Here is a 15964-nt window from a genome sequence, read left to right as displayed (position 1 = left end):
GCTAGGTGCCTTGCTCAATGGCATGTCAGTAACTACTGTACGCTGGCCCTGAATATCGAAGCAGTGACCTTCTAGTTACGAGTCCAACTCTCTGACCACTAGCCACAACTGTCCCCTAGCAGGCCTAAATCAATAACCAATAACTCGGTGTGAACAAATCTATCAAATCAACTACGTGTCTGTTAATACAATAAAGTTCCTTTGTTAAGCTTTCTAGAATTACTTTACAATAATCTACCATTACAATGTTTGTTTAGACAACGCAGGTGGGTCACTAATGTACATCAAGTGAAATCTTACTGGATGCTGCTCATTTCTGTGATATGGAGTTTTTAAAAGACACCCTATGTAGACTGGGAATAAGGATTGACAGCCTTTTGTAATTTTATGCCCTTATTTGGGCAGTGAAAACGGCAGAATGAAAAAAAACAAGAAAGGACAACGGGCCGGGAGTCAAACTCAGGCTACCCAAAGCACTAATGCGCAACATGTCGCCGCCATGGTTATGGTTATCTTTTGTAAATTCCTGAGAAAATGATGAAACACTTTACAACGTTTAATTTGTTAAGATTAATAAACATAAATTGGTAACGGACAATATTTCCACAGCATTTATTAATCTTAATTTATGACAATTTCTAATATGCTTTTCTAATTAAAACGTGTCTTTATACATTACACATAATGAACTAACATGAACTAACAATGAATAGCTGTATTTGTGTAAACTAACATTAGCAAGGATATAAATCGATTATATATATATTATAGGAAAAATACTGTAAAAAATCTATTATTTATTGTTACTTCATGTTAGCTAGCACTTCTACTAATCTTGAAAAAAATGAATCTTTATTGAAAAGTGTTGGCAAATATATCCAAACACATTCAAATTCATAAAAACAGACAAAAAATACATGAAAATAAAAGAATGTGCTGATAAATTAGATCAGGATTTAAAACATTTCAAACAGCATTTCCAAAATCACTTCTCAAGAACCATCACTATTCAGATGGATTTTAATCTCATAAAGAAGTACATATCTACCTACTGCTAATGAAGTTCTTCATTTAACTTCATGTCAGTTTTTAACTAAGTTTTTCAATAAACAGGAACTAACAGTGGACGTAATGGCACCAGTCAACAGGGGATTGAACACCTTAATGAAACTTCAGGTGCAAAATTCATCCTTTACATGTAGCAGACAGACTCCGTTTTAAATTATCAAACTGTGACATCGGTGTCTGAGGAGAGGGCACGTTGTGAATGAAGGAGATAGAAGTGCTGTATTTAGAACTGCGGTGATCAGAAGAGACAAAGGACGGTCACTCTGCCAGTGATTCAATGAATCACATTTACACTTTACGACAGATTTTGTCTACAAGAGTGCAAGCTGACCTCCAGTGTCAACAGATCAAAAATGATGTCAACAAAAATGACATAATAAGAGAAACAAGTCTACAGTTTATATGTATGATGTTTTAAATATGACATGTATTTGTAAATATTCATATAAGCATATACATACTATATTTCAGAACACAGCCCAGGTTTCTTGCTCTTTGCCAAGCTAAAATAATTATTTCCACTAAATTGAATTTGTTTTTATTATAGACGTAACAATATTATCAATTCCACGCTATCGCAATAGCAAAATTGTCTCAATGTTATCGTGGTCAGATCAGAGGTTGCGCTACTACTGTGCTGGGCGAGACGAAAAAAGTGGGAAATTCGTGTCAGTAAACAGAAAATGAATAGATTGCAGTTAGTGACAATGTCACGAATTCTCGTGAGACTGCATTGTAAAGCCGACTTGCTCTCCACCGCAAGTCTCCGGTGAGCCCGCTTGGGTTTTCCTGAATGGGAGAGGCATTTATGCATTTATGCATTTATGAGTAATGAATGGGAAACATGCGTCCTTTCCTCCGGTCACTTACGCTCAGATTCTGATAAAAGGAAATGATTGGATGCTACCAACTTGACATAAAGGGAATCACAAATTTTAATCCATCAAAATGATGGACGGCCTTCAGATTTTTCCGTCACTGGTAAATAAAACTGTCAATGACAGAGAATTTTCGGCTAACACACCCTCTGGGTCACATTTACATTTATTAATTTGGCAGATGCTTTTATCCAAAGTAGGAGAGCATATAAAAATTTTATCAACACGCTAAACAGTGCTATTAGTTTACAAGGCCATGCTACATATAACACATGACTATATGAAATGGTAGTTCTTCCGGGCCTGTAACATAGAGAATGTTAAACAATATAAAATATATTATCTCTGTCAAGATCCAGCTGGTGCTTTTTTATTGTATAATGGGGAGTTTTAACTAGGTCAATTGATTTACTGTATCTCATACTACCTCATACCTGAAAGCAACAGCTATGATTAGAGAATAAAAAAAAGGATGACAGGATATGACATGGTTAATTTGTACATCATTGCAATGATCAATAATTGTTTATATATAGTGTTAAATAAACACTTATGGCACTTTTTTCGAAGTCTTCATTTGTCTTTTTAAATATCGCAATAAATATTGTACCACAGGCCCTACACCAAGGTATTATCGTTTCGTGAGATTTTGATATCGTTACATCCCTCATATTTAATCACTAACATCTTTTCTTGCTTCTTTTCCTGAAATGCTCAAGAATACTTGAACAACAACAGCAAACACACACACACACAGCTCTCAAAGACAAGCCAAAACTCATTCACTGCCTGCTCTTGCCTTTTACACAATAGCTGCCAAAAAATAGACTCGAGGGAAACAAAAGCGCTGTGTGCTAGAGTTGTGTAGAGTGGCTCTTCTCTAGCACGTCATGAGGAGCGGCCCCATCACCGTGACCTTCAGTGACCCCAATTCATTTGAGACTGAACCCGGGCTCCAGCGCCGGGTTTGTACCACACCGGCAACCCACTGCCCACACACTGTCAACAAACCTGAGCTGCCATTTCGTCTGAAGTGAGATCAGCCTCCCTAACTCCAAATCATGACATTCTCCAGCATACATGAGTCATAAAGAGGGTCTCGGCTTCAAAAAAATAAGAGATACAACAACGCGAGGTGAAGGAAGAGGCAAGCTTGTTTTTACCAGAACAGATTTTAGTTGAGTCATCCGCTCTCCTGTATTCGTCGTTTTTTCGTGGTGTAAATGACCAGATGTGAGGGTCAAGAGAGGTTGTGTTTTGAGTATTGGGAGATCTGTGAAATGGAGAGCTGTTGCTATGGCGCCTTGTTTGTGAAATACAGTTAAAAACCTTGGTGTAAAAAAGTTTCACAGATGGTTTCTACTCTTATTTTTTATTTATTTATAATAATGTTCTTTTAAAAATATGTGACAACTATAGTGTGAATAAACACAAGATGTTGACTTTGATATTACCTGCTCTCTTTGCCCAAGTGGCACATCCACCGGCTTGTCGTCGTTGACATCTCTCTTCGGCCGCACGAACGCCGGAGGAGTGAGTTGATGTGACTTCTTTAGATCCTCTGGCTCCACCCCCTTCCCATCTCGTAGACGCCCCCAAGCCTCCTTATTGGCCTTATTTTCCTCTCTGAGCAGGGCAGAGGCCTGCTGAGAAGGTAAAGACCCCTGCTTGTTGTCCTTCTCTTTATGTTCAGCGTGATCTGTGTTAGTTTGGTTTGATCCCTCGGCAGATCCATCTCCATTCTCGGTCACAACGTCTTCGGCCTGGTCTACAGTCGGCCGATCCTTCAACCCCTCTTTGAAGGCGGACACCACAATGCTGCACTTCTGCACCTTCTCTACCTGCTGTTTCTTGGACATCAGCACACCCATGACTGCAATGAAGCAACAAATCAGATATAAGATCAACGTCAGATAGATGAGGGGTAAGAAGGTATAGCTTAAAATCCTAGATTGTATGCATGTATAGGTGGTTGTGTTGGTTTTTTATCCTTTTTCGAAAACTGAATCAACTGAGGGTTTGAATCAAGACCCGCTCTAAATCACATTGCAACAGCATACGCCTACATGCTGGATCAAGCTAAGTGTTGAAAAACACCTTGCTAACATTATCCTCAGATCTGGTCCGTGCTGCGACTCGTGATTGATCTCAGAAACCCTTTTGTTTTGGTGCTCTACCATCACAGTTCATCAATAACAGCTAATGGCCACATGTGACAACGTGAGATTTTAGTGTGAACAGAGAGCAGATCCAATGCAAAGCTCTTGAGTAAGATTTTGGGATTTAAAACCAGAGGTATGAGGGAGCGATTTCAAATCCATATTATTTATCATATAGACGGTATTCATGCAACAAACAAGGATTACTGCGCATTTACGATTTTGTGGCCCAAACTTAATTTACGGTGCACATCCGCAAAGAATAGTCTCACTGTACATTATTTCTGATAACAAGCAAGTAGACAAGTAGATTACAATAGCTAAAAAGATAAATGTATGTCTAACCAGTCTTGTTTTGGGTTACCAGTAGATGAACCGTTACTTGGCTAAACTTAAATATGACAAAATTACAGGACCCTTTCAACAAATTGATTATTTAATAAAATAATATACAATAAAATTCAACACATTTTTCATTTAATACAATTATTATAACACAAATTAATATCAATTTAAATGTAATTAAATAAATAGTTATATTATTAGCCAGCCTGGTCAACAAACAAAGATTAGAAGTTAATTTGGGCCAGGCATGTGCGCAAGAGCCGGACTGAGAAGCAAAAGCAGCCCTAGATTATTTGGCCCACATCGGCCGGCCACCATTTCTGTTGACGGGGTGTTGGATGTTGCATGTAAACCATTGCGTTACATGCATACGTGTCTGACTCGCTAATGCCTTTGCGTTGCGTGAATTCGCGTTAATAATACATCCATCTGTCTGTCCTACCGTTCAGTCCTCCCCTGCCCGTGCGTCCGATAATACCTTCTATAATAATTAAATAAATAATATAATTTATATTTTGATATTTTTGTTTTCATTTTATTATTAGCGGTATAATTATAAATTAAACAACTAAGACATGTTGATATGTATTATTAAAAATTGCTAATAAAAATTAAATTTCCTGAATTTAAATTGAGGTGGCAATTAGGATTAGAAATGTAAAATGTAACAATAAATGTAATACATACTTAATTATCCATAAACAAATAATATGTATAATAGTCTACAGTCATACTAATATTTGTCATCACATGTCAACTATGGACTGACTGAATTATGTACATTTATTATATTTATACTTTATATAATACTTTCTGCCACTGGTGGAAGAATTGACTGGAATTTTCACAGGTATTGAAGAAAATATGAAATTACATTTTGTGTTTCTACATACAGTGCAGCATGGCAAAATATGTTTGCATTTAAAGAGTTTATTGCTTTGACAGTATTGAATTAATGGAGATGAATATGTCTAGTAAAATGAGAAAAATGTGTATCTGCATATCAAGAAAGAAATAATCATTATTAATAAAAATTGCCTGTATAATATATTTTTTGTTGCTAAAGTACAGTTTATTGAGTTCCTGTTTAAATCCAATTGTGATTTACAATCCCATGGGGTGTGGCCATTTCAATTCACATTACAACTCAAAAACTGAAACTAAACCTTAGAATTCTTTCAAGCCCAAAGCCCAAATGCTGCACTAAACTGCATTTAAAGTGTTTCATTAAATTTAACAAATTTTTGTATTGGACATCGAGCTGAGATTCAGCAAAGCAGACATCAAATCATCTTGAACGCTTTAGTTCTTTAATCGGTTTAATGGTGCGAAAACGCATCAGATGTCATTCCATCGCCTCCTAAATACCACCCGGGTGCATTTTGAGTTGTGAATTTCAATAGATTTCTTCTTCCACACTTCAAACATTCAAACTTTACTATCAACCCAGGCTTTGGCTCATCAAGCTCAATCTCTCTCTCTCCGGAATAAGTCACTCTATAGGATTGCTTTGTCCCTATAGGCACAGCTCTGCAGACAGACTTTAATTTTGAGTAAAATCAAGGAGGCGGTTCTTAGGCTCAACTTATCACAAGCCTGGGAGTGGCGTACAGATTATTACAGTAATAACTCTGAGCTCTGTCATGTATATTACTGTGTTGGCATTCGGGCTGATAGATTCCACATCGTTTGGCTGAGTGAGGTGTGGTTAGCGTCTTGTAACTGAATTAATAATGTGCATCATTTGAGTAATCTCTATACAGGCAGCAAGCATACTGTATGTTTGATATTGACATTTGTTCATAAAGGTATTATTTTTCGGAAGATCTATTGACAGAAATGCAATATAATATACAGTACATAACTATGTCTTCAGAGGTGTATAAAAACTTAATTTAATGAAGCGTTACCTTTTTATAATGTTAGAATGAGCGATTTCTATTAATATACACCGCAGGTCACCTTGCATTGAATTCACCATGCTGTTTCTATAGTAGCCCTATAAACGGACAAACTGTTCTACAGAGCGTGTCTCGTAAATATGTTATCTCATTCTGCAAAGAAGTGAAAACACAACAACATCTTTGTCCTGTAAGAGCCACCATAGGGCTTTGATAGGGAGGTGTGGAGTAAGCCATTGGTTGCAATCGCAACCTCACCACTACATGCCGCTAAAATCTCCACATTGCTGCTTTAAAGTAAAGTATGCATGCACAGCGATTTTTCCACTCAATTTTTTTTTCGTTTTTAAACTTTGGCCCGTACGCAAAATCATTCCTTCATCACCATTTTGCTCAAATAAACCAAGAGTCTCAGCAATTCAAGTGAAGTTCAAGGATATAAAGCAATATTGTGTTGCAATGACTGATCTCGCCTGTTGAGATGAAACTTGGGATCAACATCTACAGTGAAGCCCAGCTGTTCATTCAAAATCTTACGCTTTTTGAACATATTCGATTTTTTGGACTAATTTGTTACAATAGTTTAGACATTTAAATGCTAAAAGGAAAGAAAATAAACGTTCTTGGACACATCTGATTATGGATCTGTTAGCTGTAACATTTTCTTACCCTATATTTAGTGAAAAACACGTATTTTAAAGGTATATTGTTTTAAAACACCTGAATGCTTTTCATGCTGAAATTTGTAAACGTTAACCTTGTTGCCGCTACTTGACGTAAGGGGCACGTAATTTGAAATCGGACTCTGAGAAAAGTGGAATGAGCTGGTGTGCTCAAGGATCAAATTCTTCCTCAAAAGCGTTGATTGTATTAGCTTGGAAATGTGTAAACGGAATTTTGCTTCCTGACGCCCAGAAATTGTTTAGAAGCCAGACAATAAGATTGGAATCGGCGGTTTTATGTGGTTATTCCAGTATGCATCAGGCTGTCAACAGTCTGGGGCGAAAACAATAACTGTTACCTAGACGTGCCCTATGAATACTCTATGAATACATATCGATGGATGAAGACTCCTCGGAGGCATTAGGCAGATGATAAGAGAAGAGTCACAGCAGGTCACAGTTTAAAAGAATAAAATTTGAGAAAATGTCTCTGGCTACAATCGCTAAGTCAATTTCTTTTTGATAACTAAAACCCAAATGACTTCTCGACAGAAATTGTATTGTAATGGAATGTTGATTATAACGGATCTACATTTCCATTGTGTGTCATGTATATTATGAAATGGAATCCAGGGGGTTAATAAATGTCCTCTAAAGTCAAACACTATGCTTGTGACTTAACAAGATTCATATTTCGAGCTTATTTATCCATGATAAGTCACAATAAACTTTGAATATATAGGTTCAAAGGATTAGATGAGAAAACAACATCTGTATGGCGACAAGCCGGCTCCACAAAATTGAATCTTATTGGTTCTGGCGTGTCTCAACGAATCTCATTGGTTTAGAGACATTCAAGAAACAATGAGATTCAATACGAGACACACGAGAACCAATTAGATTGTGAGGGTTAGGTGCATGGCGTAGCATTGCTGCTGGTCAAAATGCACTAAACAAAAAATATTGTCAAATTCTTTCAAGAAATCTTTACAGGTTTGAAACAACCTGAGGGAGAGTAAATAATGAAAATTTTAATTTTTGGGTGAACTATTCCTTTAAACAGTAGCTTGACCAATGTTTTTTGGATGTTTCTTAAGTAAAGATTATAAATAAGATGAAAATAAGAATGCACAGCACGATGTGGTGTGGTGGCCTTGTAATAATAAATAATATTGTAATATTTTATTTATTTAGTAGCGATGTTAAAGGACATTACACAATAAATTGAGTTAGTAGAACTACTTGGCCCCATAGCTGAGCAACCTTCAAAATGTCTGGTTTCCTTAAACATTAAAGTTCTTAACCTTTTTTACACTGTACCTCATAGCTAGAATACAAACAAATGTGGTGCTTTTTTATAGCAGATGAGCTAGCCAAAAATGTGATGTGACTATCCGCAAAATGAAGGCTTAATATTTCATTTTCATAAAGTATGTGTGAACATTTAGGGGATAAATCTTTCAGCGAAATGAAGGAAGCACCAAGTTAGCAATTTCACAGAAATAAATAAGACTTTCTCATAAGCTGATGACCTTCTTGAAAAATTTAGATGACTCTGCTGGAAAATGAAGTTGGGGAGCATTGATACAGTCTAGAAAACCCTTGAAGCAAAGCCAGGAGAGAGAGAGAGAGAGAGAGAAGCACTTCATCAAATCAAGATATTTAGAAGTTAGCTTTACGTGTAACACCACAAAATAAACTAGACAATTAGATCTCATTCATCTTTGAGTTAGAATAATATCAATGCTTTCTTACAGTCATGATGGAATACCTGTTCTTTGTGCTATTTCGTCTGATAAAATGAGGCGGAGATGAGAATTAATAGCCAATTTAGTTAAGGACACCTGGGAAACCATGGCTTCTTATTATCATGCCGTGTGAGGCATCTGTCTGCACAGCTGTTTAGCAGAAGACTGTCACCGTTCTTTTTAATGTTTAAGTAAATCTTACTGCATATTTGAAATGTCTCTTTAACATATGTAAGTGATCTGTAGGCATTATAATTGTTCCAACATTAAGGTCTGATTATTGAAAAGTTTAGCCTCAGATCTGTTATATTTGTTTGCTGTAGAAACTCCAGAGCGCTCTGCAGTTGCTCCCTTTCTGATGGTCAAACACACTTAATATCCTGTACACCTCTCTTATTTGAATAAGTGCTGGAAATGGCTGAGATTTACTGGGGGGCTCTGGTTGGGGACGCTTTATATTTTTAAACCAAAGATGCAGAAAATGCTATGGGATAAAACAACCCTTACATTAAGAGGTGCAACTCCGTCCATCCTTGAAATCCCCGGGGTCTACTCAAAGCACCAACCCCCAACCCTCAACACCCTTTTGCAACACTGCACATAATCCAATTTCATGAGAAGTCACAATGGACCAATAATATGCAAAACTTAAATTGATGCCATCTCACGTTCAATCTGGACAGGAACGTATTTTGATCGTCTCTGTTGTGTCTGGTAAAATCAGAGTTAAGTGGATGACTAAATTCAGTCTTCACATCAACGACCTTTAAACAAAAGAAATCAGAAAAACATCTAAGAAAATTAAAGTTAGTTTATAAGAATACCTCAAGTCTTATTTGTTTGCAGTTGCCCCTTTTTTTTACTTATTATCTTCCAAGCTTCCAAGCTTTTTAAGACCACAGTATATATACAGTTGAAAGAATAAGTATGTGAACCCTTTGGGCTTACTTGGATTTCTTCATAAATTGGTCATAAAATGTGTTCTGATCTTCATCAGAGTCACAACAATAGAGAAACACAGTCTGCTTAAACTAATACCGCACAAACATTATACGTTTTCATGTTTTTATTGAACACAACATGTAAACATTCATAGTGCAGGGTGGAAAAGTATGTGAAACCCTAGGCTAATGACTTCTCCAAGAGCTAATTGGAGCCAGGAGTCAGCCAACCTGGGGTCCAATCAATGTGATGAGATTGGATGTGTTGATTAAAGCTGGCCTGTCCAATAAAAAACACACACCAGTTTTGAGTTTGCTGTTCTGAAGAAGCGTTGTCTGATGTGAACCATGCCTCGCACAAAAGAACTCTCAGAAGACCTACGATCAAGAATTGTTGACTTACATAAAGCTGGAAAGGGCTACAAAAGTATATCTAAAAGCCTTGATGTCCATGTGTCCACGGTAAGACAGATTGTCTACAAATGGAGAAAGTTCAGCACTGTTGCTACACTCCCTAGGCGTGGTCGTCCTGTAAAGATGACTGCAAGAGCACAGCGCAGAATGCTCAATGAGGTGAAGAAGAATCCTAGAGTGTCAGCTAAACACTTACAGAAATCTCTGGCACATGCTAACATTTTTGTTGTCAAATCTACAATAAGAAAAACATTAAACAAGAATGGACTTCATGGGAGGACACCACGGAGGAAGCCACTGCTGTCCAAAAAAAACATTGCAGCACGTTTGAAGTTTGCAAAAGAGCACCTGGATGTTCCACAGCACTACTGGCAAAACATTCTGTGGACAGATGAAACCAAAATTGAGTTTTTTGGAAAGAACACACAACGCTACGTGTGGAGAACAAAAGGCACAGCACACCAACATCAAAACCTCATCCCAACTGTGAAATATGGTGGAGGGGCATCATGGTTTGGGGCAGCTTTGCTGCCTCAGGCCCTGGACGGATTACTGTCATCGATGGAAAAATGAATTCCAAAGTTTATCAAGACATTTTGCACGAAAACTTAAGACCATCTGTCCGCCAACTGAAGCTTAACAGAGGATGGACGATGCAACAGGACATGAACCCAAAGCATAGAAGTAAATCAACAACAGAATGGCTTCAACAGAAGAAAATACGCCTTCTGGAGTGGCCCAGTCAGAGTCCTGACCTTAACCCGATTGAGATGCTGTGGCATGACCTCAAGAGAGCGATTCACACCAGACATCCCAAGAATATTGCTGAACTGAAACACTTTTGTATAGAGGAATGGTCCAAAATTTCTCCTGACCGTTGTGCAGGTCTGATCTGCAACTATAGGAAACGTTTGGTTGAGGTTATTGCTGCCAAAGGAGGGTCAACCAGTTATTAAACCCAAAGGTTCACATACTTTTTCCACCCTGCACTATGAATGTTTACATGTTGTGTTCAATAAAAACATGAAAACTTATAATGTTTGTGCGGTATTAGTTTAAGCAGACTGTGTTTCTCTATTGTTGTGACTTAGATGAAGATCAGAACACATTTTATGACCAATTTATGAAGAAATCCAAGTAAGCCCAAAGGGTTCACATACTTTTTCTTTCAACTGTATCTATAATAATTGTAAATATAACCATCTAAATTCTCTCCTTATTTTATTTTTCCTCCATCCTCATTCAGTTAATATGTTGAATGCATATATGTTTATATGCGGCATGTATAATATTGTTGAATGAGTGAGTGATTTCAGACGCAGCGTGAGTCTGAGAGACAATGCACCTGCGAGTTAAAAAGTCTTTGTTTTTCATATAGTATATAACAGTAACAGTTTTTCATATAAACTACATGTTTCAAGAATTCGCTTCACGCGTCAGTCGTTTCAGACCGGAATTCCTACAAATACTGTCTTTATCCCCTGTGCCTGTGGATAAGCGTTCTGTGAAAAGGACGGCTACAAAGCATTCTTTTTCCATGGAAATGCTTCCCATTGATGTGAATGTGCCCATAGCGGCACAGGGCTGGAACTAATCACGCTAACAAGTTCACAGAGGCCACCTTCAGCCAGTGAGCAGAATCACAAACTTCCACTCGACAAACAAGCAAGCAAAGTTTAAAAATAAAACAGAGCTAATGAGTAATGAAGTGATTAAGCGTATAATCACATCTCTGTGCAATACGGGTGTACTCAAACAATCTGAGTACCGCTTCATTTCTTCTGTATGCAGGGAAACATTTGATGGGTTCTCAGTTAATTTACAACTTTGAACTCGTATAGTTATCTCAAAATTGCTTATAGGAGATAAAAAATGAGTCAATTTTTGACATACGTTGAGAGTAAAGAAATGAATGCTAGTTCAGTATATTAAAGTTGAGTTTTAAAATATCTTGTATCTTGACCTTGTGACCAAAAAATAGCATCCTGGCTAAACTATGAGTACAGGGAGTTAAAATTCCACTCGCACGCTGGTCTATGGGCACAGAGGCGTCGCAATGTGGAGGAATTTGAATGTAAATGTCTGAAGAGGAGCCCCCACGTTGACATTCAGTTCCTGTCAGGCACAGAGTTTGTGCCAGGCAATCTTCTGAGAGGAGCTGACAATGAGCCCTGTGAGAAAGACAGGGAATAGGGACTATCTGCTGGGTTCCAAAGCCCGTACTCATGGTGCATTGTGGGTAAGAGGGCGGACAGGAAAGAACTGAGCAGGAAATGGAAAAGGATGTTTTTTCTTTGGAGGGAATAGAACGTGGTTGCGCTCATTGCTCGTTTTTATGCTTTAGACAAAATCAATATGAAAGTGCCATAAACATTGAATGACAAGGGTTTTGAAATGTAGAGAAAGGTCGAAATATGAGGATTCTTATGATTTTTTTAAATAGATCAAATCAGCGTTAACAACTCATTTGCAAATTAGATTTCAGTCTTACCCACAGTCAGCCAAAGAATTACATAGGCAAGCTAAACATAATTTTCTTTTATGGTGCTTTGCATCTTTTTGGTTCAATGTTCACTGTAATTGAAAAGTGCGAACAGCACATTTGTTACAAAACTGCCCACAGAAGCAAGTCGTGACACGAATGCAATCTTTCTATATATTAAATGTTTCACACGAATCAGTTTAAATTCCTTATGGAAATGACCGCTGTTGCTTATAAAACCATAACAAATACAAAATATGCATTCGATACATACATACACATGCTGGGTTGACATGTTTGTGTCAAAAGGGAACAAACCCAGCCACCCAAAAAAATCATATTGGGTTGAACCAAACCACTTTTTTGGTGCTCTCTTTTGGAGGGGTTGAAAATGACTCAGCCTTTTTATGCAATAGTACATTTTGTTATAATTATTTTGTATTAAAAGTTTTCTTTTTCACAAGTAGTGTTTTTAGGGCTGACTTTACCTTAAGCTACTAATACCTAGCTGAACATTGAACAAGACTTACTCCTGAGACAGTGACTAGATATCTAAATCTACAGTTCACTAAGATGCTTGCATAGAGACACTAAAACTCTAGTGTTTTAAGCCATAACTATAAGAACATTTAAATATATTACGCTATAAAACAAATAAATTCTCCTCATGTTACACCTCTCATTTGTAAATCACTTTGGATAAGCATGCCAGTAAATGAATACAATAGATTTTATAAAAAAGATTTCTATGAGTGACTAAACTTTCCTTTAGCTTAGTTAATATCTGACCCTACAGTGAGGACTAAATACTGCTACAGAAGACCTACAGTTGGGGCTCTCCTGTTTTTGCCCTGGCCCTGGGACAATATTTAAATCAACCAAACAGATTTCAGAAATAAATTTACAGTTTATTTTAAGTTTAATCTTCGAACCAGGATTGGGTGATTCTAGACTATTGTTTTACACTTATCATGTCCCTCTGATTTTAGGGGTAGGTTATGGTTAGGGTTGGGGTTGGGGTTTAGGTTTAGGTTTTATATACAAAACATGTTGTCCTGAGGACATCAGTCACTTGGCAAAATCAGCTCGAGCTGGTGTTAGTAGTTGTTGCCTATAGCCTATTAGAAAAATGTTTGGACAGCATGATGATTACTTATTGTAATGTTTTTTCAATGGGAAAAGCAGCTTCAAAATAAGAATACAAGCAGGACAAAAAATAAATACCATCATAACAATGCTTTTTCACCTTATTAGGTATTACTATTATAGCTAATATATTGATATCCAAAATAGATGAAGAGTAATCTGCAATATCTGCCCTGAAATGTAATCACGTCTGTGTGGAAAAACAAGCTACCTTACTGACCACCACATTACATACTGGACTATGACGTCAGAGGTGATGCACAAGGGTCTCACGAAGAGACTCTGCAACTGATCTAGCAAACTTACCTCCGCAGTGCTGGATAAAGAGCGCACGCACAACTGCAACCGAGTTATTGTATCCCCCTGCACATTCACCCTTGTACCGCAAATATGTAGCATGTGAATTCACTCTCAATGCAAAAGTTATTGCATAAAGGTCATGAGCATTTCAGGCATTTAAATGGTCCATTGCTGTCTACATAAGCGTGTACATTTCAGCTTGGAGTGTGATGCATAAACTCTTACGCGTAATAATGCGTGGTTCTCCTTCGAACCCTTCTGTCAGCGTTGACCTACATCGGACGGGTAGGACAGACAACAACGGGGTATTTTTCTACACCCACACAAACTGATGCATGAATTATCAAGCTCGTCATATTTACGTCCATGCTCCATTGCATCCTTTCATTACAAACAACACGAACGCAGCGGTAAAATTCTATAACGCACCTCTAAAACCTGAGATAAAACGCAGTATTACGCATGACAGTCTTGATTTAAAGTGTTACAAGAAAACTAAGACAAACCTGGGATGAAATCGGACGGCGCACCGGGACTTGGGACTCGTTTTCTTTTGCTCCTCTTACGCACTGCAAACACTCATTTCAAGGCTTCGCTTTCGTCAATGAAGTGTATGCGTCTCAGATCGTGGCGGTCAGTACACCACAGCCTAGTGTCATGTGTAACCTCGACAAGCAAATGTTCCGCTACCCAAGAAAAACAATGTGGTTTAATGAAGCGCGAGCGCAATGGGGCGTCTCGCATCAAGGCGCAGAACCCTGGACAGCTCCAGTGCTGAATTCCTCAGGCTAGCTATGAAAAGTGTTACTTTGCTCGTCCTAAACTCGTGTAAATGAAAAGAATCGTGTGTAAAGTTGTCTGCAGCTTCGTCTGACTACTAGATTGGCAGGGTTCGATCTTTTTTGAGCGTTTTCAGCGGAACTTGTTTTCAACCTGCGAAAGGAGACGTTTCATTGGTCTGTTCAAATGACGTTCACACTGGAGATGCGGTGAGCCAATACATATAAGGAGGATGTGAACAGTTTTAATTTCTCACATTTGTTAATAATGAAGATACTGTTTGTTGATTTTTTGGTTTATTTGTGGTTGTCTGATTCGTGGTTGCTGCACTTATTGAGAAAGGCAGGTGGTAAACTAGTTGAGGGCCAGTTGTCACACTTGTTAGTGCAGTTCGATTTATTGAATCCTTACAAACTTGTTATACAATTTTAAAACAAAATAAAATAAATAAAATGATCATTTATATTAATATTTAAAATATATATTATGAAGTTGGGGGATTCACGCTGATTTTATTACAGAACAAACCTCATTTTACTTTGTTTAGAATACAAAAAAACATTTAATTCTTAATCAGTATTTGACCAAACTACTCAAAATGATCATTAAATCTATCGGTCTAGAAAATGACACATGACTGTTTACCAAATGTAATTTGAACGTTTACTAATCTAAGACCCTAAATGTGCCTGATCTGGTTCCTGGAAATGTAAATTAGAATACAGTTGTATTATGCACGGCATAAAAGTCTCATTTGAAGCCTTTGTAGCTTGTTATGGTCAACACTTCCCAGTATGTGGTCCCTGTGCATGCTGGGTCAAATGGAGTTGCATACATAATTAATGGTGAGGTAAATGCACATTCAACAATGGTTCCCCAAGGGACCACTATACCTTTCTGTCAAAGGAAATGAAAGAGAAGATGTATAATTTCTCTCATAATTTAGACAATGTGCCAAGTCAAACTTTCACCCGTCTACCCTTCTTGCTGCTCTTTCATCCTGAAAATGAAAGGAAAACATAATTTGGTTTATAAGTATTAACTTATCCATATAAAGCCAGAAGGGTGAAAACTATTTTTTTTAAACATTTTAATATAACATTCTAATATATAATACAATATGATATAACTTATGATATA

General features: G+C 37.4%; 1 protein-coding gene across 1 annotated transcript in view; it reads right to left on the bottom strand.

Annotated features, from left to right (window-relative positions):
* phf24 (PHD finger protein 24) overlaps positions 1-14934 on the bottom strand; it is a 31407-nt gene extending 16473 nt beyond the window's left edge. Inside the window, exons 1-2 of the mRNA XM_056735834.1 lie at positions 14551-14934; positions 3401-3819 (exon numbers count right to left, since the gene is read on the bottom strand). Coding sequence (XP_056591812.1) covers positions 3401-3817 — 417 coding nt within the window. The 5' untranslated portion in view covers positions 3818-3819; positions 14551-14934. The remainder of the gene's footprint in view (positions 1-3400; positions 3820-14550) is intronic.
* Positions 14935-15964: the final 1030 nt, after the last annotated feature.

The sequence above is a fragment of the Triplophysa dalaica genome, chromosome 22 (genome assembly GCF_015846415.1).
Source record: "Triplophysa dalaica isolate WHDGS20190420 chromosome 22, ASM1584641v1, whole genome shotgun sequence".
NCBI classification, from domain to species: domain Eukaryota; kingdom Metazoa; phylum Chordata; class Actinopteri; order Cypriniformes; family Nemacheilidae; genus Triplophysa; species Triplophysa dalaica.
This window is presented reverse-complemented; position numbering and strand designations above follow the sequence as displayed.